Raw genomic sequence first — 25,255 nt, forward strand, 5'->3', positions numbered from 1 at the left:
TAACAAAAGAGGTGAGGGATAAACTGGAGCAGCCACCAACATGTTGTGTAAAAGTCTATTAGTGCCCTCATGCTGGTTATCAGCCACTGCTGTAAATCGGACTATGCAAACTCATCACCACTGCTGCATGTGCCACTTCGAACTCAGCCCAGTGACAACGGGCACAAATAAAAGGTTACTGAACTTGCTGAAGTGGGTGTCTCTTTGTGAGTCTGCAGCTAGCAGAGAACACAAACATGAGTGTGTGAGTGCAAGGTGGCTGCCTTTGTTTCTCTGATGTGCAGTCCAAGGCAGCCTGCAACCCTGGGAGACGTGGGAGGAGAGCTCTGAGGAGGGAGAAGCTGATTTTTGGAGATGTTGAGCTCATGGATTGAGTGCTGAGCCACTCAGCACCAAAAAGTGGTTTGCCCAGTGCTCAGGTCCCACCTGCATCAGGAGAGGCTGGATTTTCACGAGTCCTGTATTCACAACACTGATGCTTTTGGCCACTGGTGCCCTCATGTTGGTGCAACAGCTCAGGAAATGCCAGCAGTGCTGTGTGTCATCACAGGGGGAATTCACACCAAATCCAGAGACTGAAAGTAATTGCATGAGCATGATGCCAGTCCAACCACATTGTAAAGCCCACTGCTCTCCCCTCCTTTTCCCAGCAGTAGGCGTATCTGGACTGTAAGAACAAACGACAGGGGCTTTTTGGAGGAACTGATTCATTTTTCACATTGTTTCTTTTCCTTCCATGCATTTTAAACTGGCTTCTCCAGCAAAGCCCCCAGTCCATTTCCCTTTCAGGCTCTCCTGCCTTGGAGTCATGCTGCTGCATTGAAACTGGCAAACACTGCAGGGGAAGGCTTAAAGCCAAACAAAAATAACTGTATAACACTTGTCTCTGCAAAGTTTTCAGTGCAGTAGGGCCCCATCCTCACAGGAATCCTCAGATGTCACAGCAAGACAAACAACAACTTTTTCTCCTGACAACTTTGGTGACATATTTCAGGAAAGTCTGAGCATCGTTTAACCCTGGCTTTGCCTTAGCAAGGTCAGGGAGGAACAGATTTCGCAGGGAGATTTCACTTAGCCTTTGCATTAACAGGTCCTACCATCTCCTGAAGTTGGCCCCCAGTCCTCACCTTTTTACCAGTATAACCAGTCACCTCACAGAGAGTTAATGCAGAAGGACCGGCCCCAGCTGCTGGTGCAGGTCCTGACTGCATGTCAAAACCCTGCTTTCTGGGGTTAGTCCGACTGGGTGCTCACTCGTTCTGCAGACACAATCTCTGTCTTTTATCCTACAACCAGTTTTCTAAACCTGCTGTATCAACCTGGAGCCACTGCCCACCTCAGCCCTGCTTGTGTCCGCTCTGTGTGTGACAGGGCCGCAGGATGACTCAGAGAGGGAAATTAATGATTCAGCAGTAAGATTGTAGCTGGCTTCTCCCCTTGGATGCACAGAAGACCATTAAAAATCCTGGCACGGCACAGTCAGGCTCTGGCCTTGGTGGCTGCCAGCACCAGTTCTGCCACAGAAAATCTGACAGGCACATCATCAGCCCTTCAAACCACTGTCAGAGGGGCCATTTCAGGTGCCCTGAGCAGAAGAGAAGCTGCTCCCCTCCACCAGGGCTGCTGTCATTGCTCTGCTGCTTCATCAGTCGAACAAAACCACTTTACGCCGATCCACGGCTCAACCAGACAATGATTTTGGGATTTACCCAAGCCATGCTGCTGCTGCCCAGCACGCTGTGCTGGTGCTGTATGGCACCAGTTTGCCCACTTGCACCTGCTGCAGAGGTGCTGAGGAGCCGCTGGGCTGGCACAGGGTGTGCTGGGGGGCTGCACCTGCCACCCCGGGTCACAGGTGTGAGAGCCACCCTTGTGAGCACCAGTCTAAGAGCGATCAACTGCCAGCGGCACTGCTGCTCTTCCGTGGGCTCAGATCCTCCCTCTCAGCGCTGAGAGGGAGGGTCCCACCGCTGCCCCCGCCATAGGGGACAGGCCCACGCCGTCAGCCCTGCTCCTGTCGGGATTCGTGTCCCTATTCCCCCCGAGATTTCTGTCCCCCCTCCTCCCGGGATTTGTGACCGCTCCCGCCGTCCCGGCCCCCGCCGCTTCCCCCCGGCGTCGGGAGAGGGCGCCGGTGCCCCGCGGCTGAGCGAGGGCGGGGGCCGAGGGCGACGGGGGGCCCGGGGGTGTCCAAGGACAGCGACCACCGACAGCTCCGGGCCGGCCACCTGTGCCCCAGCATCCCTGGCTGCACCCCGAGAGGTGCCCGGGGCAGCGCTCACCAGGCAGCCGGCACAGACACGGCTTCTGGCACTCATGCACAAATCCGCCCCCTTCAAGTTTGATCCGTGCTGGGCCAGGCTCTGGCTTCTCCCCTTTGGTAGGTGAGTCCTGGAGCCTCGCAGGAATCTCCTGGGACGCTTACCACAGACATAAAGAGTCCCTGCAAACCGCTCTGCGGTCTCCAGAGCTCCTTCCTGCTTCCTCCCCTTACGGCTGCCAGTTCATTGCCAGCAACGGGGAGAAAAACGTTTGGCGTGCGATATTTGGAAGCAAATCCACTCTGATAGTGCCACAGGCTCCCAGGATAAGCAGTCAGCCGGATGGGAGGCCAGCAGAGAGCAAAGGAAACCCGCAGAACCAGCGAGAACTTTTTTATCACAAGAGATGCAGAGGCTGAACTTGTAAACAAGCCTCAGTCCCCGACGGGGCGGGTTCCACGCGAGTGACGGTGCAAGTGCAGAGCTCCGTCCCCGCACAGAGCAGCTGCCACCCGCCGCAGGCACCGCCGCACGCACGTGTTCCCATCGCCGTGCTCCCACCGCCGCGTTCCCAGGATCCCAGCCAGGTTCCTGCAAGACTTTTGGATTACGGTGCAGAAGTTTGTAGCTTATTATCTTGAAAATTTCAAGGGCACCCACGTGTACTTCCCTATCCGTGACGTGCTGGCCCCTGCCGGATACGGGCACAGACAGGTCTAGTGCGGGCAGTGGCGGCTTTACAAGCGGCCGCCAGGCTGAAATACTGTGCCCTGGCATGAGGAAGAACAGCACTGGTGCCCCCAAGCCCACAGAAGAGCACCCCAGTCCCTCCGGAGCACGGCTTGGTGGGACGGATGGAGGACACTCTTGAACTTCCCCGGGAAGCAGGGCTGCTAACTTTCTTTGGGGGGTGTTTGGGAGGGAAACTCCGGTGGGGCTGGGAAAGGAGGGTGCAGCTGGTGGCCCCGGCTTTGTGGCACTGGCATGTAAACCAGGTTTCCATAGCACCAGCATCCATAACACAGGGCCAAGGGGAGGGAGAGAAGTAGGTCAGACAGGGCTAACAATACCCAGACGTGTATATCTGTGCCTCAGCCTGTTCCAGGAAAGGGGTGAAATGGAGAAGAATGGGAGACGGAAAGGAAAAACGAAAAGAAAGGAAAACACAAAGTATGCTCAGTCTGAGCAATGCATATCTTTCCCTCAGAAAAATAAGGATCTTTTAAAGCCACCTTTGTGTATCAGCGCTGAGCAACCGAGACTAGCACCCACCTCCTGCCCATCTGACAACGGGCTACAAGGGAATTCAAATGCTAATTTGGAGCCAGACTTCTCAATGGGCCTTTATTTCTGCAGCAGCACCAGGATCAGAGCTTTGGGGAGCCAGCCGGCAGGAGCTGTGAGGATACAGTTTCCAGAGCAGGACTGTGGGACACTTTCCTTTCCCCTCACCTTTCCTCACCGTCACTTTGTTACCCCTTGTCTAAGTTTTACTTGTTTACATGCAAATGACTTCAAGGGCAAGGAAAAAGAAAGGCGGGCACAGGGAGCTGTGTGAGTGAAATGCCCCTGCTAGTGACCCATTTTATGTGCTGAGTGTGCAGAGGCCTCACTGTCGTTGTCACAGCATTTTGGGGGTTGCCTGCTTTGCAGTACAGTCGTTTTGAGCCATCATTGATGGATGAGTGTCCATCAATGCCAAAAGTAGGAAGAACATTATGGGCAGTGAGATCCAGAACCCTCTTGATCCGAGTAAACATATGGACACACAGACCTGCTGGGCCTGTAACAGAACAAGGTCAGGGGAAGGAGCGCTTTGGAGTGGGAATTGGAAAGTGAGGGTGCAAGAGCATAACCCTCACCGGAGAGGCTGAGATGGACTGGGGTGAAGAGCATGACTGTGGCTGACCTGTGTCATACCTGCGGTTTGAGAACACCGTGCTTGGCTTAAACATCACCCCCACACCATCACGGAGGAGATGCAGCAGCGGATGCAGGCACAGGGTGTTTCATACAGGCCAGTGAGAGCCGGCCCCTCACCCGTAGGCAAGTTCTCCCTTTATATTAACCACAGACCATAACCCAGTGCAGTAAAAACCGTTCCTGCACTTGATAGTGGGGTAAAGTCTAAGCAAAACCAAAGCTATCTGCAACTCCGTATGTTAGCAGGTCAGGAGGCCAGGAAAATCCACACTCTAAAGTTACAATTTGCCTCATTCTCATCAGTTTTCTACCTCCCAGCAATTACCACTTGTAAGATAGCTCCAAGAATTCACCTTTCCCCAGGTGAGGGCAGAGCCACAGTACACATAAGATGGACAGGGCTTAACATGCCCCTCTGTGAATGCCCTCCCTGCAAAGGAAAACTGACCACCTGCTGTGGAACCTTAGAGAAGTGCATGCCCAGCTCCAGCCCCCACCGATGCTGTGCCAGGCTCTCTGTTCAGGGACTAAAGGTAAAAGTTATGTAAGAAGAGCAAAAGGGTCAGCACTCAGGAGGATTCACAGAGCACTTCTGGAGTGAGAGAATAAAAGATCTGTGCCTGAGCATGTGCATCGGCTGTGTTGCTTTGATGTTGCAACAGTTGACAAGAGAAAGCTGGGTGACCCCAAATTACTAAGGCGACATTGCCTGCAAGGGGTAAAAGGGATCATCATGAGAGCTGTTGTGGTCTCTACTTCTGAGCCTGCAGTTGGCGAGTGGCTAAAATAGGATCCATTTCATGAATGCGGTTGGCCAGGATAACGAGCTCAGGACTGCTGCCTGCCCTGATACAGTACCACAGCACACTCTCTCCCAGCATTGGACTGAGTCACCCCACCGTCGAGTATCTACAGCTTTACAGCTCGTTCTCCTTCTGGGAGGGCACAAAGAAATGCAGACAAGGCTCCTTGGAGGTATGTGAGTGGCCACTTTCCCACCTCTCTCCGGGCAGCACACAGATGAACTGCCAAGGTGCTGCTAATGTTCTGCCTGAGTGAAGAAACCTTTCCCGGGAGCAGCCTGATGAGCTCAGCACGGCGCTGCTCAGCCAGATGGCTCCTGGACCAGAGCTGACTCATGCCCACAGAGCTCAGGCAGCAGAACAGGCAGATACCCGCAGCACGCTGTAGGAGACACCTCACCCCGCTTGGCCCTGCTCACACAGCGGGGCAGCTCCAGCTGTAAAAACCAGGTGTTCTGCCCAGTTCTAATGCTGCAAAACCAGAACGTTGACAGGCCTGGGTTCCACTGACAAACGGAGAAACACCGGGCTGGTAAACTTTCAGCCCAGCCCTGAGAGGGTGCAACCATCGAGGGAGTAGAAGAGAGACAACTCGTCATTCTCACGATGGCAAAGGATGGTGAGCACGAGCTGTGGATAAGCTGCTGGCACAAAGAGAAGGGTGATAGCTTCAAACAGTACAGCAGTGGCCCCAGAGAAAACAAGGGACTTGGGATTCTGCTTTTCACTAAACCAGTGTTTATTAATCTCCCCAACTGTTTTCCAGCTTGGCTTCTTAGTGAATTACAGTTTAGGAAAGCTGGGAAACATGAGCTCTATCAAATCTGTGCTATATGAATAATAATATGCTATATGAATAATCATGAATAAAGGTAAAAAAAAAAAAAAAGGGTGAAAAGGAAGAAAGGTGAAGTGTAGTCAAAAATCCTCTTAAATTCTCCAAAGCAAACATAGGAGGGAGGCTGCACTGGCAAGGCTGTGAATTGGCAGCGTTAGTGGGTGATGAACGTGGCCGTGTTATCTAATATAGCAGAACACACATCATGCATTTTTAATAGCATTGTTTAGCTTCTATTTGTCACAGCGTCACAGCTAGAGGCTGTTTCAAAAGCCATGGGAAATAACAGAAAGGTTATAATTGAATGGTAGGGTTTTTGACTGGAGGTCACACACACAGAGAAACATACAAAGCATTGGTAGTATAAGACTTCCATGTATTCCCTGTTTTCAGATCCCAGATGAAAAGCAAGTCAGCTGCTTTTCAGTCAGCTGCTGAGAGTTAATCAGGTTTGCAGATTAACTGTAAAATCCTGAATTATAGGTGCTTACATGCAAACATGAGGCACATGCAACACATGTAGCTGAGACATGAAAAATTAACTTTGTGATGGCGGCAGCAGAAGAAAAGGATAACATTTAGCTAAGAAAGAAAGGGAAGGTGCATGCAGTGATGATGGACAATGAGTTCTGTCATCTCTTCAGTTTAGGTATTTAAGTTCTGATCAATTCTCCCTGTAATAGCAAATGATGAACCATGAAGAATCATTGGTAATTATTTTTTGCATTGCAAAAATATCTCCAAAACCTACTCAGAAATGAGCATCTGCTTCACTTCCAGACACACAAAGTGTCTCCATATGCTTGCATGACTATGGAACCCTTAAACCAGAGCTGCAGATTTTCTCCATTATTTTCTTGCCCTGGAAAGAAGCATAAGCAAGATAACAAAGAGAGACTGGTAAAAACCAGAAAATTCTTGAACAGGTAGCAGGTTTCAAGAGCTTTACTTTGGTCCAGTGTAACACTCCACATGTGTAGTCAGCTTCATGCATCTCTCTGCAAGCTGGACTGGGGCTCCTCTCCATGAACCTGTAGGGAATTCGGGATGTTTCACAGGGGCTGTGACTATCTGACAGATTGCTTTTCCAGAAGATTTCTGCTCTGGAGGCCATCTCTTTGCCCATTTTCTACCTGATGCACTACAACACCCAGCAGGCTGAGCTCAGCTTGGATTACATCCCTCAGTGCCCCAGCTGACTTGAATGAGGCAAAACCTTCTGGGAATGCAAATAGGAAAATGAGAGCAGCTCCTCTCCCCTGCTGTCTGGACAGCAGGTGTGCCTTCCCCATCGCAGGAATGAAACTGAAATTTTGAATCCCTTTCAGGAAATTAACATGTATCCAGAGCTGCAGCGTGAGCTGTGACACACACACTGGAGTTCAACTGGCTCTGTTGGAGGGGAAGGTGCGTCAGGGTCGCACCATAAAACAAAAAGCCAGGTAAACACGATGCTTGAGTTCTAGAAGAAATCATGGAAGGAAGATCCCGTAGCAATGTTTTCAGGAAGATTTTTATCTCCTGTGTCCCTCTCTGCAAGTGCTCACATATCATGGGACCACCCCTATTTGCAAAAGCACTTAACCAGCCAGGGCCTCTGAGGAAAAGGGCTACTCTGTCAGCAGTAATTCCATTTTAATTGTTAATTACTTTTTGTCTTTCAAACACAGCATATACATTGGCTAATCACAACTCTTCTGATAACTGTTTATGTCTTTGCTTGCCCCTGCTGCTCACAGTCATGTTCTTCCCCTGGAAGTGGCTGTACCAAACTTACTGTGGGATATATCAAAGGCAGGTTGAGTTTTTGCCTAAGATTTGTAGCAGTTACATATTTGCCAAAAGAAGTCATATGACCTTTCTTCTAACATTGGAAGGATATCCAGAAATTTTTGTCAGTGTGAACACGGGATGATTTCAATTTCCTAAGAGACCTCTAAGGAGAGGTTTTAAATCAGAATCCTGTTTAACTAAATAAACATCAAGAAAATACTAGGCAAATCAGGCTTCATTTCTCACTGTAAATTAGATAGCAAGAGAACGGCCATTACAGCTCTCTTTAAAGCCATTTAATCACATGGATCATGATGCATAAACAACAACAAAAAAATTTCTGTCCTTTTTCAAATGCAGTAACGGGGACTAAAAATACCAATCAAGACTAGTAAAATGACATATAGTAAATGTACCCCAGTGTATGAATATTAGTACACACTATAAAAAGCCAAAAAATATAATTATCTTGCTGCTAGAAACGCGAAGGCTTCAACAGGGATTAGCAAAGGGATTTGCTTTACACTCACAAACACTCGGCCAGAAACAAAGCTGGGAATCGATGCCACACCTCCACAGTCCTAAAGTCACCTGTTATCTGCTCAATCCCACCGGCTCCCTTGCAGCTATTTTAACCTGAAGTTGCCTCAGCTCATGATTCTTTGCGGTCTGGTTGGGAGAGCGTGATCTGAGGGCGCAGAGGGCGTGTGGGAAGCGGCCATTCCCAGCACCCACTCGGGGATTCCCAGGGGCAGCTCCAGCACAGGAACCGCCTGCGCCAAACCCAAACAGCCCCAGCAGCGCCCGAGCGGGGCCTGCTCAGGCCGGGCTCCGCTCCCCGTGCCCGGGCTGACACACAAGGCCTTCAAAGGTGCGGATGAGCCCCCAAGGCCTCCCCGGCCAGGCCCGCGCAAGCCCCGCCGTGCCCGGCCCCCGCCGCGGCAGGAGGCGGAGCCGAGCCCAGCTGACACCGGCGGCGGGCGGTGCTGCAGTGCGCGGAGCCGCCGATCGCCGCCGGAGCCCCGCGGCTGCAGCTCGCCGTGAGCGGGGGTGCCGGGGGAGCGGGGACGAGGAGGGGGCGGCGGTGCGGGTGTGGGGGGGAGGGACAAGGCCGCCACCCTGTTCGGGAACCGGGGAGCGGAACGGGCGGGGGCGGGACTCGAACCGGAGCCAAGGCGGGGGTGAGACTCGAACCTGGGTCCCCGGGGACTCGAACCCAGGGCCAGCGACGGGCGCTGGGGGCACGGGGGCTCGCGGGACCCCCGGGGCGGTCGCGCGCTCCCCCCTCCATGATTCCCCCCCCCCCCCCACCGCGCGCGCGGGGGGCTGGACGTGACTGGCCGCGTTCAATTTGTCACGCGGCCATTGGCTGGCGGGGGCGGGCGGCGCGTGACGTCAGCGCGCAGCCCTGCGCGGCCGGCGGCCATTTATAGGCGCGGAACAGGCGCTGCGCAGCCGGAGCGAGCGGGTGGTACCGGGAGCACCGGCGGCTGCATCGCGGCCCATCCCCGCGGGAGTGCTGAGAAACCCCCCGCGGATCTCCGATCCACGTTCCCTGAGCGTCCCTTCGGCCGCCGTTGAGCTTTTGTTTCTGTTCGCGCAGCGCCCGAGCGCCCCCGCCCAGCTTTGTTCTTCTTGCGGCCCCTGCGGGGAAGGCGCGGCCAAGATGGACCCTTGTCACACCGAGGAGACCGAGGGCGAGATCCCCGGCTTGGGTAAGACCCAGCGACGGCGGGCGGGGAGGGGGTGGCGGGAGGGAACCTGGGGGGGAGGGGGGGTAGCGATCTGACCGTCGCGGTGCCGCCTGTCCGGGCCCGGTGACGCGGAGGCCCCGCGAAGGCCTCACGATGGCGCGGGGGAGGGGAGGGGGGGCGGCGGGGACGGGCCCGGCCGCGTGCGCCGCTCAACCCCCCCCCGCCGCGTGCGTCGTGCCGGGCGGGGCCGCGGGGGCTCTCCGGGGTCGCTGTCCCGCCTCCGCCGCTGCCGCGCCCGCGGGTCCCTCCCCGGGCTGGGGGGGGGTGGGGGTGAGATCGCAAACGAGATAAGCGTAAATTACAGTTTATTACAGGTCTAACGTCCAGCCTTAACTAACGTAAATCCGGTGGAAACGGCCACTCAGTAAAGCAGAAGTTGAAAGTAAAGGTTTCTGGACGCCATAACAGTTTCGTCTTAAAATGGTGAACCCGTGCCAGTTATTGCAAAACAACCCTGTTTAGCGCCTGCTATCTGTTTACTGGGTGTCGGCCTCTGACAACCGCTGAGCTCCCCCGCGGGGAGAGCCACTCGTGAGGCAATATGACTTTTAAATCTTTATTAAAGAGCAGAGAATATACAGAAAAAAAACATTATCAAAGCACCCCATATTTGTTCTTTTTAGCTGTACAAAAAATTCTATCAAAACCCACACAGATCATACAAAGGGGAAAAAAAATCAAACACCAAACCATATATTAACATTTCAGGCTTACTTTAAAATAAGCTATACAGGTAATACATTTGTTTTTCAAATTTTTGAACACACAGAGTGTTGGGTGAACTTCAGTAACTTGTTATTCAAATTAATTTTCATCTTCTAAAGAAGTCAGGAAAGACTTGACCTATCAGAAAAAAGCATTTGTATTATTTGGTGCAGTAAAAGCTAAAGTACCAGGCTTTTCCCTTTTTTCAGGAAAAAATGGTTTGTTACTATAGTTTTCCAGTGATGTTTTGCTCTTACATTTAATTCATGACCTGAAATCCATGTGGGCTTTCAGAGGGTCAAGGTAGAAGATGGCATGCCTCATTATCTGTTCAAAATGAAGCTATTAATTGCTGGTTTCCATGAGGATGTAATGACAAATACCTTTACAACTGATCATTGTGCTCCCCTTCCCAGTTTATTTAGAGCTGTTTAATTGAGGGAATTAGGCTTGGCTTAAAGGAGTCATTCTTCAGTAATCTCAAATTGATGACCCAGAGCAAGATGAAGAAAATGGTTTATAGGGTTTGCTAGGAGAGCACTTCCTCATGCATTTAGGTATTAGGAGGAGGTGTTTTTTTTCCCATGGACTGGCCAAACAACTCCATAAGAATTTCTTTTGACATTTACTTCCTAAGTCTTGCCTTTCCTTGGAACTGGTAAACATCGTTTTGACTGAAGTGACCTCTGTATTACCACCTTGTTTCCTTAAATGGTTGTTTACTCTCCCTCCCACCTCTGGAGGTGTCACTGCATGCATGATAACTGCAGAAGAAAAGCAGATACAAATCCCCCAACGTTTGATACTTACTTTATCAATTAGGTACTCCTGTTTAATTTTATTGTTCTTAAACTCTTCATTAACATCCAAAACTAGAATAGGAATCTTCTTAATGTTCTCAAAATCAACTCTGTTAAATGGAAGAACATAGTTTGAGTAAAAACTACATAAAATACTGTGTATACAAGACCTCTGCTCTTGATTACCACGTACACCCGAGTTGTTGAAGCTGATGCCCATAATGTAAATATAAAGCCCATGTCAAGTTTGCCCTTAATTGCTCTTCTTATATTTCACAAATCTGGACTCTTAGTATCTCTCTTTTATGTACAAGTGGGGGGAAAGATAGTTTTTACCTTTAGTTCCTTTCTCTCATTCTGGTCACAGAATCAATTACCAGGAACTGATTTTGTAAGATGGAGTATTTTTTTAAAAATCTCCCTTGATCTGTGTCTCCCTCACCTAATCCACTTACCAAGGTGCATTTTTAAAGCTTCCTATCATGGGAATGACCTCTTTAACAGGTTGTAAGACTGGTATTTAAAATGTCTTGGACATAAGCAAGACCATTTTGGCTTCAGTTTAGGAATAGATGGGAAGCAGTAGTTAGTCTTTCTTCTGAGAGTGGAAGGCATTTCTAAAATGCAGTACGTGTGCTGAACAACATTCTAACTTGTGCTTGCAGACTTCAGTGTTCTACTACAAACACAGGAAGTGCTCGCTTACAAGTTTGGGATGAGTACACAACGTAAACATTCCCAAAATTCCACAGTATGCACTGTCTCCTAAGCATTTGGGTCATTCTGTGTGAAACTTCAGCAAGTAGATCAAACTGATAATGTACTTCTCCTGGAATTGTAGTGCTTCCCAGTCAGTAGACTATTTTGAGCTCCTCTAGGGGAAAACGTAGAGTCTGCTTTCATGTTTAGAGATTCCTTAGATGGGAAAGCCAGTAAGAATCAATAAGGAAGTTGAGGAAAGGTGTGCAGAGATCACTCAGTTGCTGATTAGGTTTCTTGTGTGTAACAGGTCTGCCAAAAGCCTTTATGATTATTGTTTAAATTGAAGTTAGGATTAATATTTAAACTTCGGTGAAATACAGTCCTGCTAGTTTAAAGGTAGTTGGGGTCTTGTGTGCCCCTTACATTGCAACACAAATTGTGTGGTGAGAAATGCATGTGATTGGCCCCTGAACACCATTTTAAGTGTCCTACTCCTGTGTCCTTCCAATTAGCAGAATCCATATCCTTACTGGAGTTACAACTATAAAGCTTCCTAATTGAAGCTAATGCTTAACAAAGGTTTTAAATTAGATGAAGTTCTGTGTCTTGAAGCCTGAAGTGGGTGTAAGTCTATCCAGCTGCCTGAGTGAAGCTAGACTAAATGCTAAAGTTGATAAAACTAAGGTTTAAGGTAGGAAAGAGCCTTGCCTGCAAGTTGAAACTTGCTACAGAAAATGGGTTCCTACCTCATAGTCCGTTCATGAAGCCAGGTTTCATGTTTATAGTGGAGGTTTTCCAAATACTCAAGCTCAATTCCTTGCTCCTCATGTCTTCCCCTCATCTGTAGCCTTTCCATGCATTTCTGAAACAAAAAAAAGAGGAGTATAAACCTGGTCATTAATCATGTGTTGTAGGTCATCAGCTAAATGGATCACGTGGTCCTTAACTTGGAAGGACTAATGCTAGATATTAGTGAGCATTAATTTTAGATGCTTGACTGAGCATAAACGAGTTAAATCTAGAATAACTTTTTTACACTGTCTTAAGCCTCTGGAAAATGAAGTTGGAACTAAAAAAACCTTAATTTTTAGTGAGCATACCTGAGGTGTGGTTCTGAGATAGATCATGCCATCCAGTTCTATATCTGATTGAAACTGATTCAAAAGCCATGTGTGCCAGTCCTGATAAATAGACCACTCTGTTTCATTAATGTTTCCAGACTCGAACAGGTTAGAAGCAAATACGTATCTGCAATGAAACACATCAGTCTTATGCCAGGAATGACAAAAGTGAACTACCAAAACACTTGTCATTAGAACAGAATGATGATACTGAAAAAAATGCTTTAGTCAAGCCTGCTCCCTTGCAGGTATTAGTTTAAATATCAAGTGTTTCCTCAGCTCCATCTTTTTAAAGACCTGGAAGCTGTTAATGTGAGTTCTTACTGTGCTGTGAGAGTAATTACCTGTCACTGTACACAGATCTCTCGAAAAACTGCACTGGATGTTCTGCTTCGTGTAGCTTGGCTGAGACAGGTTTTAATTGTGCTTTTACTCGGCTCAAGCAAGCATAAGTCTGAAATGTGTATGCCCATCTTGTGGGTTTGTCATACAGCATTTGAAGTAAGTTTCCTCCACTCTTCTGAGATGTTGAAAGTTCCTAGAAGACAAGAGAAAAACGTTGATATGAACGTACTGCTTTTCTCAATCCTGAATTCTGGTATTATGTAAGAATTCATGGCCTTTTTTTTTTTTATCACTAAGAAAATGCTTAGGCATAGGACTTTAGGAACTTTTTTTCTTGAGGTGATGGTGGTTTTCATAACAGCTTCTTTGAGTAACTTGTTTGAGTTCCAGATTTTAGTGTGATTCCTGTGGAGTAGGTGATGTGATTTGGAATATACATTCAGTAGTATCTTGCCTTTACAATTTGAGTGTCTGACCAACTGTGGTATGATAGCGGGGATGACTCTGGCTGCTGCAGACTAAGTATAGCTAGATTTTGGCATAGCTCCCTGGCTGTGTAACTCCCTGCAGTTTCTTCCGACCCAAGTCCTGCGCACCTACCTCATACTCATCCTCAGCTGTCTGGATGTTGCACCACTTAGCGATGGGCTCGGGGATGACCTCCCACTCATCGCTGTGTTTCTCCAGCAGCCTGACAAACGTTGACTTCCCCGCAGCTGCGGAAGATTTACAGCAGTTCAGAGAGGGGTGGGGGTTGATTGCTCTGGGGCTACCGATGGACGTGGGGGGGGCAGTTGTGAGGGTTGTTAGCGGCTCTTGGGGCGCGGGGTCGGCCGGGTGCGCCGTGGAGCAAACAGCGCTAATCTGCCGCGCCAGAGGGGCCGCGCCCGGCCGGCCGGGCGATAAGGGCGGCCGAGCCGCAGCCGACATTTTAGGAGCTGCGGCGGCGGGCGGAGCTTGGGGGGAGAGCGGGGGAGCGGCCGCGCAGGCGCTGGGACTTGGCGCGGGCGGGCGCGCGCTAACGGGCGTTGCAGCCCGGGACGGGCCAGGGGGCACCGGGAGTTTGTGCTCCCCAGTCCGCCCTGCGCCTCGGTGCGATAGATGGGCACTCTTCCCGCCGGGCTCCCCATCCGCCCCAGCCGTGCTCCGGGTTCGGGTCCTGGTGCGGCTCTCCCTGCAGAGCATCCCGCTGCCCGCACAGCCGGCTTGACGAGCGCCACAGCCGCCTCTCTCTCTATCTCCCCCAGCATCCCAGCCCCTTGGGGTGCTCCCGGCCTGGCGCCCTCCCATCCCTCCTCCGACTTCCCTACCGCTCTGAGCTTCCCCGCGCCGCCCAGCTCACCGATGTTCCCCTCGATGGAAACCTTCCTGAGGCGCTTCTGGAAGCTGGATTCGAGGGAGCCGGCTGGGCTCTGGCAGTGCCTCTTGGCCGGGGTGGACATGGCGGTGCCGAGCGGGAACTTAAGGAGTTCCCAGATGCTCCAGCGCGCTTTAAGCGTCCCGCCAGCCGGTGGGCGGGATGGCCGCTTCCCGCCAGTCCTCCCCGGGAAGAGGCGGAGGCGCTGCCCCCTCCCCTGCCGCTCCTGCCCCGCTCCTGCCCAGTTCCTACCGCGGCGGTGTTTTAAAATGGGCGTTCGGCAAGTGAAATGGAGAAGAGAGCTTTGTGCAGGAAGTGGCTGTAGCAAGGTTCCACTCACTGATTTAATTTGCATTACTGTAAACAAGTTCGCCATGTTGTTTGATTTACTTACGTAAACTTGAGCATGCAGTTAAAAAAAAAAAAAAATTGTCAGGAAGCCTCCAGCTGTGGGGGTGGGGTAGTTAGTAGTCCGGAACACGTCAGTTACGTGAGAGATGTGGCACAGTGTAGGCTCTCAGTCTGTTTTGGTACTAACTGGAGAAGAAACACTCGTGGGTGAATGGTGTTCATGCAGAGACTGCTCAGAGCAGCTTCTGGGCTCCAAGTATCCGTGTCAGGGTCTCCAGGAGCCTGCGTAACTCTAGGCATGGGCCCTCTATCACCCGCGTAGACAAGTTGAAACATGAGCTGCTTATTCAAGGGGAAAGGGGATGGAGGATTCTTAGATGATGAGTTATTCCAGTTTCCTCTTTCCTCCTCGGTAATACTGAGATTCAGGGTGAAATCTAGCTAGGTCTGGTGTGTTTGGAGGAAATGGGAGGGAATTAACTTTTCCTTTATTTTATGATAATTGTGACCCATTGTCTCTTCTTTCCCCATCTCCTCCAAACACACCAGGCTTCAGTGACCGAAGCGAGCAGATTGTTTCACGTGGGGTAGCGTCAGCCTTTGAAGCTGGTAAGTGCTAGTTCCCACACACGGTGTGTGCAGCCAGAGCGCTCCGCTGTCCGCGCCACGCGGGAGCCGGGACGGGTCGGGGCGGGGGCGGCAGAGCGCGGAGCATGCGCAGTGCGGCGAGCGGCGCCCAGGGCGCGCGGGGCCGGGGCTTTGTTCGGCGCGGCGGGCGGGCGGCGCGTGCGCACAGGCGGCGCGCGGGCACGGGCAGCGCGTGCGCACGGGCGGCGCGCGGGGTCTCGGGGGCGGGGCCGGGCCCCACCGGTGCACACGCGCCCCGCACCCGCCCCGGCCACGCCGCAGCCGGTTCCGTGCTCGGCGCAGGGCCCGCGGTGCTCGGTGCCCGCTCGCCACACGCCGTTATTTGCGAGCCGGCCGCGGGCGCTGCGCCATCGCCGGGGGCCGCGGGCACGCCAGGGCGGCGTCTGGAACCTCGCTCTTTGTGCGGCGGAAGGCCCGGCCCAGCGGAAGCGGGAGCACCCGCCGCCATTTCCTAGCGCGCTCTCGCCACAGGCTCGCCCGCTCGCTGCCGCCTCACCGGGACTAGGCGCTCTCCGGACAGCGGATCAGGCTCGGAGCCCTAGAACCAGCGCGGAGCCCCACCATGTGTGCGTGCGGGGAAGGGGCAGGGCGCGGGCCGGGGGCGGGAGCGGCGCCGTGTGTGTGAGGCGGCAGCGCCCGAGGCAGAGGAGGCTCGGGGAGGGCCGGGGCATAGGCCAGGGGGGCCGCCGGGCGCTCTGAGGGGGTGCGGGTGGCGGCCGTGCTGAGCAGCATCTCAAAGGGCCCGTTCTGGTCTTTCCAGCAACCACAGAAGCCGAGACGGAGCAGAGCCTCACTCCCAATGTGATGCTTAACACGGAGAGCAGCGAGGGATATGTGGTGAAAGTCCGGGGGCTGCCTTGGTCCTGCTCCACCGAGGAGGTGCAGAGGTTCTTCTCCGGTAAGTGGGGCTGTGGGGGAATAAGAGGGGTGGGAGAGGGGCCGGGCTTTGCTGTCACTTCTGGGTCCCTTCCCAGGGGCACTGTGGCAGTGGGAGCACTGTAGCGAGTGATTCCAGCAGGCATTCAGTGAAGTTTGTAGTGCAACGAGTGCTTCAGCCAGAACCTGGTATGCAAAGCCACGCTTGTGCTAGCACAAACTCAACACAAAGGGGCTTAGTCTCAGAGTTGCTGGAATAGCCACAGCTGCCTTTGCTGCTTGAGCAACCAGGAGAGAGAAGCTTCCATTTTAAAGTTCAACCTGAAGCAAGAATTTTGAAGCTAAATCAGTTTAGTTCTTGGTGTTGTCCCAACAGACTCTCTTGTTAAGTGTTTAGTGTGTGTGTGTCCTTCCCCAGATTATTAGCATTCCGCAGTAGTAAATAGCGGTGATAAATACATGCTTTTGGCAGAAACTGGAGCTTTTAAAACTGCGTCAAGAATTTGGCATATTGGATTTGGTTCTGATTTAGTTTATTACACTTACACTGATTGTTATTATTTCTTATTTCGTGCTAATAAGAAAGTTATGATCAAAAGCAAGTAGTACATTCAACTTGAGGCAGAAAAGCTTTGGAAATAGCTAATTTGCAGTCATCCTTAATGTTGATCTGTAGGCTTGACTAGAAGGGTAACTTTAGTTCGTCTCTTTAGTTAATTGCTCATTTTAAAGTTGTAACAAGAATGCTGCTGGTTTTGTTGCATTGATATAACTGATACTCAGTACATTTTTCTTTTTAGGCTCTCTGAAACTTCTAAAGTAATACTGTTCTTGTAATAATTAACCTTATTCTGGCCTTCCTGTTTTGTTTTCAGATTGCAAAATTCTGAACGGGGCTTTGGGTATCCGTTTCATCTACACCAGGGAGGGCAGACCAAGTGGAGAAGCATTTGCTGAACTTGAGTCAGAGGAGGATGTGAAATTGGCCCTGAAAAAAGACAGAGAAACAATGGGACACAGATATGTTGAAGGTTTGATTCAGTTGGTCTAGTAACTGACTACGTTGTGTTTGTGCTTGATGGGTTTTTGGTTAACTGCTTTTTTGTCTCTTTAAAATGCATGTGAAAGGACAAATGGACTTGCATATCATAAGTTGACTAGTTTCAAGGCAAATGACTTTAAAAACTCTTGCTTATTCCAGAATGCATTAATTCTAAGTGCCTTTTACAGTTTTCAAGTCAAACAACGTTGAAATGGATTGGGTTCTGAAGCATACTGGTCCCAACAGCCCTGATACAGCTAATGATGGTTTTGTACGTCTTAGAGGACTCCCATTTGGCTGTAGTAAAGAAGAAATTGTACAGTTTTTTTCAGGTATGTGGGATAAAAGTAGTAGCTATAGCACTACTGGTTTATGCTAAAAAAACCCCAGCAAACCAAACAAGCATGGATTGCCCAGTAGTACTTCCAACAGTATTATCATGGGTGTTAAAAGTAAATAAACCAATTCTGCACTAATTTTCTGGGCTTGAGGAATCCTTTGGATCACTTCCTAACCTAAAGTACTTGATAATTAAGTAATTTAGGGAATGCCAAAAAGCTGCTCTAATTTATACTCTGTGAGACATACTGTTCCAAGTAAGGATTGTAGAAAAGTGTCTTGCTTTCCAAGTAAAGCTGAACAGTTCAGGTGGGAGGATATTTCCATCCTCAGTCTTGGCTGGTTGGCCCTGATCAGTGAAGGATGTAGAATACCCTAACCACTGGGCTCTGTGTGAGGAGCAGGTTCTCAGTAAGAGCCCATGACCTCTTCCCAACATAGAGTTAGTATTGAATGAAATTCCAGAGAAAAACGACCTGCTGAACTCTACCCAAGAACAGATTTCCACATTTGCCCCTTTCTCTTCCTGTGGGGAAAAAACTCCACCAAACCCTTGATGTTGCCTAGCTCAAAGTTTTTGTGGATGAAGAGATAATGTCTTGTTTTGACTAATTTTTACTTTTTTGCAGCTGTTTTATGTTTTACAAACTGGAATTAGACCATTAAAATGTCTAAGAATTAAATCTGTTGATTGTTTAGGATTTCACTTGTTATTATTTTCAAAATATTAGATTTCTAAATGTTTTACTGTAACAAGATATGATTGAGCTTACTGTTTTGTTTTAAAATACAGTAGAAACATTTCCAATTTTAAAATCTCAGAACTTGTTTTTTGTTTTCTGAATTGGTGATGTGAACAAGAGCAATTTCTAAGCATATGCATTTTAAGCTGTTTTTTTCCTTACATGGTGAAGTAATTCAAGCTTTGTAAGTTGTTAATGTACTTAATATGCAAAATGTGTCTCTTCTATTCAGGAACTAATACTTGAAAATTACTTCATGATTTTTTTCTTAATTAAGTGCTTCTAAAGATTTAAAAAAAATCAATGCTGAAACTTGATGTTTGCATAAGACTTAATTATTTTACCTGAGTGACTTCTAGTAAAATTACTTGTTCTGTATAAAGCTGTTTAACTTGCTGTGTTTGAATTTAAGTTCTCTTTAAAAGTTCATCTTAAATACTTTCACAGAATTGACGAGGTTTGTAATGATGTGTGAAGTTCTTAACACACCCTGCATTAGATGCCTTCTCTGAGGGGCTGTCCCTGACCCTCAGAGCATTTCTGAGCTCTGCAGGGTGGGTTAAGAACCTGAACTGAATGGTATGTGATCATGGAGCTCTTTGTTGACGTGCCATTTTTTATTCTGGTGTTCTAGAATCAACATACCATTCACTTAAAAGTGTTTAAATTCTGGTATTTTTAAAGCTATAAGAAAAAACTCATGACTGGGCTTGTGATGTTAATATTGCCCCCCTACTGGGGTTATTTGTCCTTGGGTTGAAGGGTTGGAAATCGTGCCAAATGGGATAACATTGCCGGTGGACTTCCAGGGGAGGAGTACGGGGGAGGCCTTCGTGCAGTTTGCTTCACAGGAAATAGCTGAAAAGGCTCTAAAGAAACACAAGGAAAGAATAGGGCACAGGTGGGGATGGATGGTTGGTTGGCTCTGTCACTTTTCTTATGGTAAACAATTAAATCCATATTCTCTCTTCTGAAAGTGTTAACAGCCAAATCAAAATAGTATTTTGGTCTCTAACTCGGTGATGAGTGAAGGCATTGATCGCTACAGTGCACGTGGCACAGACTGTTTAGATCTACCCAGAAATACAAGATAAAATTGGGCTAAACTAAAATGTATTTTGGAAAATGAGTAATAACAGGCATTCAAAACTATAGCTTGGAAATGACAAAGTTGAGAGACTATGGCTTTAACTTCTCAAATAGCACCAATTCTGCCTTTAGCTCTAAAGACATGCACAGTATTCTTACTACCATAAGAAAATGTGATACTTTCTAAACTTGTTTTATAAGTTGAAATGTAACAAATTTACTTACTTGTATTAATCTTCAATGTAATAAGCATAGCTTTCAAGAAATTGTCACAAAGGGTTTTTATTCTATTTTACTTGTGACTATTTTTCATTGAAGCATGCACCTTGTGCCTATGCTGAATCACTGAAGCATAGGCTGGGTTCAGTAGTACATGCAGAGCTTTTTGTGGCATTCTGATGGGTTAAACTCTCGGTGGAGATCGGGTTTTTAACCCTCTGTTTCCGTTGCCTTGAGCAACAGTGCTGAGTTGAGTGGACACCAGTCCCTCCTACATTGTTTGACTAACACCTTAAACTGGGGGGAGGTGGGTGGGGAATCTGTATTGCTCCCCCACCCTTAAGGTTGGGATACTGCAAAGTATGAGGAGCACATAAACCCTTCAGTAATTTTAATTTCTTGAAAATACCCTGATTTAAATGTAATGTAGTGCTTTTAATAGAATGTCATTGCCTACATAATGTAAGGAAACCTGGCTTAAAATTACTGCCAGTGTCAAGGCTATGACTAAATGGCTTGTTGTAATGTGAAGTTGTGAGGTGGTTTTGGAAGGCAGCAAAGACTGACTTCTCCCTGTGCAAACACTTGTAGGTACATTGAGATCTTCAAGAGTAGTCGAGCAGAGGTGCGCACTCACTACGACCCTCCCCGCAAGCTGTTGGCAATGCAGAGACCTGGTCCGTACGACAGGCCCGGCCTGACGCGCGGATACAACAGTCTGGGTAGAGGAAGTAGCTTGGAGAGAATGAGGCGTGGAGCCTACGGAGGAGGTAAGTGCACGGAGGCCCAGGGAGCTGCTCGTTTGAAAAGCAGCAACTCTCGGACCTGGTAGTGTCTCCACAGCTGTGTATGTGTCCTTGGCCTTAATTCTTGTAGAAGAAATGAAATGTTGTTGTAGTTGTTGTTTGCAGTTTGTACTGTGTATTTGGATCTTTCTGTAGTCGAAATGAAAATTTATTTGGATCTTTGTGTAGTTGAAATGAACATGTCCAATCTGTTTCTAGGTTATGGAGGTTATGATGACTACAATGGGTATAATGATGGCTATGGGTTTGGTTCTGATAGATTTGGAAGAGGTAAGAGATCTCTAATAGGAACAGTAACTGAACTTACGACATGTCCCAAAAGAAACTAAAATACATCTGAAAGACCTAGAATGGACTCTTTTCTCCGCAGGGATGTCGGACCACAGGTACGGCGACGGATCGTCCACCTTCCAGAGCACGACCGGCCACTGCGTCCACATGCGAGGTCTGCCCTACAGAGCCACGGAGAACGACATCTACAATGTGAGTGCCACATGCTGCTCCCCAGTGCATGGCTTCAGGTCCCAGGGTCCTTGTGGGACATGCTGGCTGCGCTGCAGTTGGAGTGTTCCTCTGGAGAAAATGGCTTGTTGTAAACCCGAACTGTTGCATTGGTGCGTTTTAATCTGTGTGACTGTTCTGTGTGTAGTTCTTCTCACCTCTGAACCCTGTAAGAGTACACATTGAAATCGGACCAGATGGCAGAGTAACTGGAGAGGCAGACGTTGAATTTGCCACTCACGAGGACGCAGTGGCTGCTATGTCCAAAGACAAAGCAAATATGCGTAAGTCTGACTGCTCGGAATAGGTGGCTTTAGGGAGCTGACAGCACTGCACTGTAGTGAATCTCCTGCAACTGGAGTGCCAAAGATTTTACTGCAGCTTCACTTGCAGTGAGCTGCATGGGTTTGGTGTGAAATGCTCTCACAGGAAAACTTCCTTCTTCCAGAACACAGATACGTAGAACTCTTCCTGAATTCTACAGCAGGAGGAACTGGTGGTGCCTATGGCAGTCAGATGATGGGAGCAATGGGTATGTAACAGTCTCACTGCACTTCCAAACAAGCACTTCCTATTGAAGGAAGCTGGCTCGTTTTGTACAGCTCCTGCTTATTGTGTGCCTGGCATCAAAACTGAAATTCAACATTCTGTCTTAATCACACAGTCAAGGAATCGGAAGGGGTAGTCCAAGATTGGAACACTAGCACATTGCCAGGTATATGAACCTTTTGGGAATACATTTGAGTTTTAATAGGTTGAATTAACTTGTGGTGCTGAGTGTGGTGTGCCTGGTGGGATGCGTGGCTTCTTGGAAGTGTGGTAGTGGAAATTCTGGGAGATGCCTGTCCTTTTTATTCTCCTTCCCTATTGGGGACACCAGAACATAGTTCGGTGATGGAGGATGTATCTGTGGCACGTGACCTGCCATTCAAGCTGAGTCTTGGTGGTGAGGGAGAGAGATTTGGAATTGGGAGAAACTGTCTGAATTGCTCTGGCAAACCTCAAAATCGCTTAAAAATATAAAATGTGTGTTTGCAGCACAAGTCTTTAATGCCTGTTGCTGTTGTGCCTATAAGACAGATACCCTCCTGACACCGAGCTGGGCTGGTTTCAGAGATGAAGGTGGGGTTGGTTTCTGGGGGGCTCCTTTCTTGAGGGTGCTGGGGTGGGGGTGTGTGGGTACACTGCTGCTTTTATAGTACTTGGTTACAAAATGTTTGAAGTTCTAATGCTGATACTGAAACTACAGAAAGGAGTGTAGACAAGTGATGAGGTGAAGAGCAGTTGTTAGTTTAAACAGAGGCGTCTGTGTGCTAAACCACAGCACTGCTGTGATGTGATGCACAACCAGTCTGGAGCAGGAGTAAGTCTGCAGGGCCATGTACAAATGAGTGACTCCAGTTAATGGGCTGCTGTGTTTCTGGAAGGGCAACACTCCTGTGTGAGGTCACTTAAAGCCAAGTTTAAGTCTTTTGGGGTATGTTACAGTGCAGATCAGTCCTGTTTACTATAGTCCATAGAAATTGTAAAAGTAACTTCTAAAGTTCTTGTTGCTGCTTGATTGCAGGGATGTCTTTAGAAACCCCATCACTTTCCTTGAGCATGTTAAACTTCCCTTGGTGTGAGCAAGGTAGTGCCAGAGTGCAGGGGCTGTTGGTTGGGTGAGGGCTGGGTTTGTTGATGATGAGCAGATCTTGACTGGCAAGTTTTTAATGTTTTTACTCTTAACTTAAAAGGGAGCCAATCCAGTTATGGTGCTCCAGGCAACCAGCAGCTGAGTGGGGGTTACGGAGGAGGATATGGAGGTCAAAGCAGCATGAGTGGCTATGGTAAGAGCATTTCTTTTCTGGTTTCCATTGGGCCAGGTGCAGCTGGCTTAACATGCCCTTCACTGGTGTTGAAGGGTTCTGTTATAACTTGGGCAGCACAGGCTCTGAAAATTGAAGATGTGGCTACTGTGAATGTTGGGGAACTGGGGGGGAATCGATTCAAAGCACCAATGGGGAGCTGAGGGGGGAAATGTGGAAAACTTTTCTGGAAGGGACAGGAAATGCCAGTCTCCAGACTCGCATTGCTCTGGTCACTTCTTTTCTTAATCTGAAAGCTGGAGACCAGCTTTGTTTAAACACATTAGAAGTGGGGGAGGGGGTCATGGGAGGCTGGGTCCTCCCTATTCCCCCAGAGCAGTGGTAAAGCTCTGGATTGGGAAGGGGGGTGGTGAGGCAGAGCTCGTGCTGTCGTTGAACATCCGGTAACTGACTTTGGGTACGGAGCTGTAAACTGACACTTTGCAGCGTTGGGCACGGTAGACGGTATTTACGAGGTGGCCCAGCAAGGACAGGCGTTGGGGCAAGGATGCTTCGAGTCGGCCTGAGGCAGCTGTGAACCTGCTGTCGGTTTCCCCCTCAGACCCCGGGAGCCAGGGCGCCATGAACAGCAGCTACTACAGCAGTGGGAACCGCGCATCCATGGGAGTGAACGGCATGGGCGGCATGTCCAACATGTCCAACATGAGTGGTGGCTGGGGAATGTAACCAATCGCTGACTTTTGGTCACATCTTTTTTAAAAAACAAAAAAACAAAAAACTAAGTTTAACAGTTTTGCAATACGAGCTTGTGATTTATGCTTTACTGTAAGTGAATTCAGGATTGTTTTAAAACCTTTCAGGTTCAGTATTTTTGAACATACAGAAATGAACATTCATCTAGGATGTAATAACCAAGTAAAGACTATAACTGTTAAACAATTTGGAGCGTTTCTCAAGTTAGTTTTGTTGTAGGAGTGTATTTAAGCAGTAAGCGTATTTAGGTTAAAGCTGTTTGAATTATGTTAAATGTTGCTCTTATACCATATTACATCCAACACTGTTTTGAATACATGTTGAAAGAGACATGCTTTTTTGTAAAGAACCAATATAGGAGCTGTGTCTGAAAATCAAAGTGAACATTTGGCATGTTAGTTCTAGTTTATTTCTTTTAATATCCTGTAAGGCATGTTAAAGCTTTTTTTTTTTTAAGTTAATGGGGGAAACATGTTGAGACGCAATACGGCTACTTTAGGATTTTGGTCTTGGTGTTCGTATAAAATTCTGAGGCCTTGATTTAATCTTTCATTGTATTGTGATTTCCTTTTTAGGTGTATTGCGCTAAGTGAAACTTGTTAAATAAATCTTCCTTTTAAAAACTGGAACTCACTCCTTCTTGGCCTCCAGCTTCTTGTAAACTACACTTGCACCCGTGTCCTCTGACTGTTGTGCTCTTGCCATGCAGCTGCTGAGCAGTGACTCCTCACTGAGCACTGACCCTTAGAGTGTTACTGTGACAACTGGGGGGGAGCAAAGGAAACCACCCCCACTGCTGGGGGTGCCCAGTGTGCGTTGGTTCAAAGCACTGCATGGCTGTGCCCTGGGCAGGGGTCTGGGCCCTGAAACTGCTGGGGGGGGTGCGAGGTGATGCTGTACTTTCCTGTAGGCATCAGTGGACGCGGCAGCTTACTGCAATGCAACCCTGTTTCAATAAATGCAACTTGTCAAACATCCTGCTTAAAGATGTGGTTTTGTAAGCAACTTAGTTACAACTTTTTGAGCACTGCAACTTCCCCTGAAACAATAATGGAATCTACTTCTGTACAGTGCCTGTAATACTTTTATTTGCCCTTGGTACTGAACCGTTTTTCCTGAAGGGTCGGGAACCTGAGGCCCCTTTCTACAGTGACAGAAATGTCCTCCTCTTCTCTAATAGGGGAGCTCTAAGGGCGGAATGCTGTCTGCCATGAAAGCAACCGGCTTCCTGAGGGGAATGCTGACTGAGCCCAGTTCAATCGCCTCGTGGCCTTGCTGTGCCTCTATGAGAGCTGGGGAGATCTGAGCAGCCTCAGGGCAGAGTGGGCATCACCCCTGGCTTTGCAGTGTTGCACATGGAGCCTTTGGGAGAAGCTCACTTGGTCAAAGAGCTGCGTTGGAGCCTGGGGATAGTGCTGCCTTCACCCTGCTCCTGGTGTGAGGTGACAGCCCTGTGTGCTGGCACATGGAACACAAACTGCTTTGGGCTCCCTGCTGCAGGCGAGCCCAGGCCTGGCAGAACAGGAAGCAGGTGCCTATAAACACTGGTGGGGCTGGGGCAGCAGCTGCTCTTCTCTGTCCCGGGGGTGGATGCAGCAAGCTGGAGTCATTGCTCTCTTTTTCTCCTGGAACAGGGTGAAAGCAGTTGCAGCTGCAGAGCAGTGGCTCCATCCAGCACCTTCCAGGAGAATGCCACAG

At 48.9% G+C, this 25,255-nt stretch overlaps 2 protein-coding genes across 14 annotated transcripts; one reads left to right on the forward strand and one right to left on the reverse strand.

Annotated features, from left to right (window-relative positions):
• The first annotated feature begins 8,538 nt into the window (after positions 1-8,538).
• Positions 8,539-24,186, forward strand: HNRNPH1 (heterogeneous nuclear ribonucleoprotein H1). 12 transcript variants are annotated; one of them, XM_048319592.1, is made up of 16 exons: positions 8,539-8,638; positions 9,202-9,313; positions 15,283-15,342; positions 16,142-16,279; positions 17,133-17,288; positions 17,488-17,631; positions 19,144-19,282; positions 20,281-20,459; positions 20,694-20,765; positions 20,845-20,978; positions 21,145-21,280; positions 21,445-21,528; positions 21,661-21,711; positions 22,035-22,118; positions 22,733-22,825; positions 23,406-24,186. In XM_048319592.1, exons 2-16 carry the CDS (start codon positions 9,265-9,267, stop codon positions 23,528-23,530), a joined length of 1,644 nt encoding a protein of 547 aa, XP_048175549.1. In that variant the 5' UTR covers positions 8,539-8,638; positions 9,202-9,264; the 3' UTR covers positions 23,531-24,186. The 12 variants fall into 12 exon arrangements, with proteins under 12 accessions (XP_048175549.1, XP_048175560.1, XP_048175553.1 ...); XM_048319603.1 differs by lacking the exon at positions 8,539-8,638 and adding an exon at positions 22,564-22,626 and having other exon boundaries at positions 9,020-9,313; XM_048319596.1 differs by lacking the exon at positions 8,539-8,638 and having other exon boundaries at positions 9,020-9,313; positions 23,291-24,186.
• LOC125333602 (deoxycytidine kinase 2) lies at positions 9,897-15,253 on the reverse strand. 2 transcript variants are annotated; one of them, XM_048319606.1, is made up of 7 exons: positions 14,368-15,253; positions 13,626-13,741; positions 13,025-13,218; positions 12,660-12,807; positions 12,306-12,421; positions 10,868-10,967; positions 9,897-10,195 (listed from the first exon to the last, which is right to left on the reverse strand). In XM_048319606.1, exons 1-7 carry the CDS (start codon positions 14,756-14,758, stop codon positions 10,157-10,159), a joined length of 1,104 nt encoding a protein of 367 aa, XP_048175563.1. In that variant the 5' UTR covers positions 14,759-15,253; the 3' UTR covers positions 9,897-10,156. The 2 variants fall into 2 exon arrangements, with proteins under 2 accessions (XP_048175563.1, XP_048175562.1); XM_048319605.1 differs by having other exon boundaries at positions 9,897-10,967.
• Positions 24,187-25,255: the final 1,069 nt, after the last annotated feature.

The sequence above is a fragment of the Corvus hawaiiensis genome, chromosome 15, assembly GCF_020740725.1.
Source record: "Corvus hawaiiensis isolate bCorHaw1 chromosome 15, bCorHaw1.pri.cur, whole genome shotgun sequence".
Lineage (NCBI taxonomy): Eukaryota > Metazoa > Chordata > Aves > Passeriformes > Corvidae > Corvus > Corvus hawaiiensis.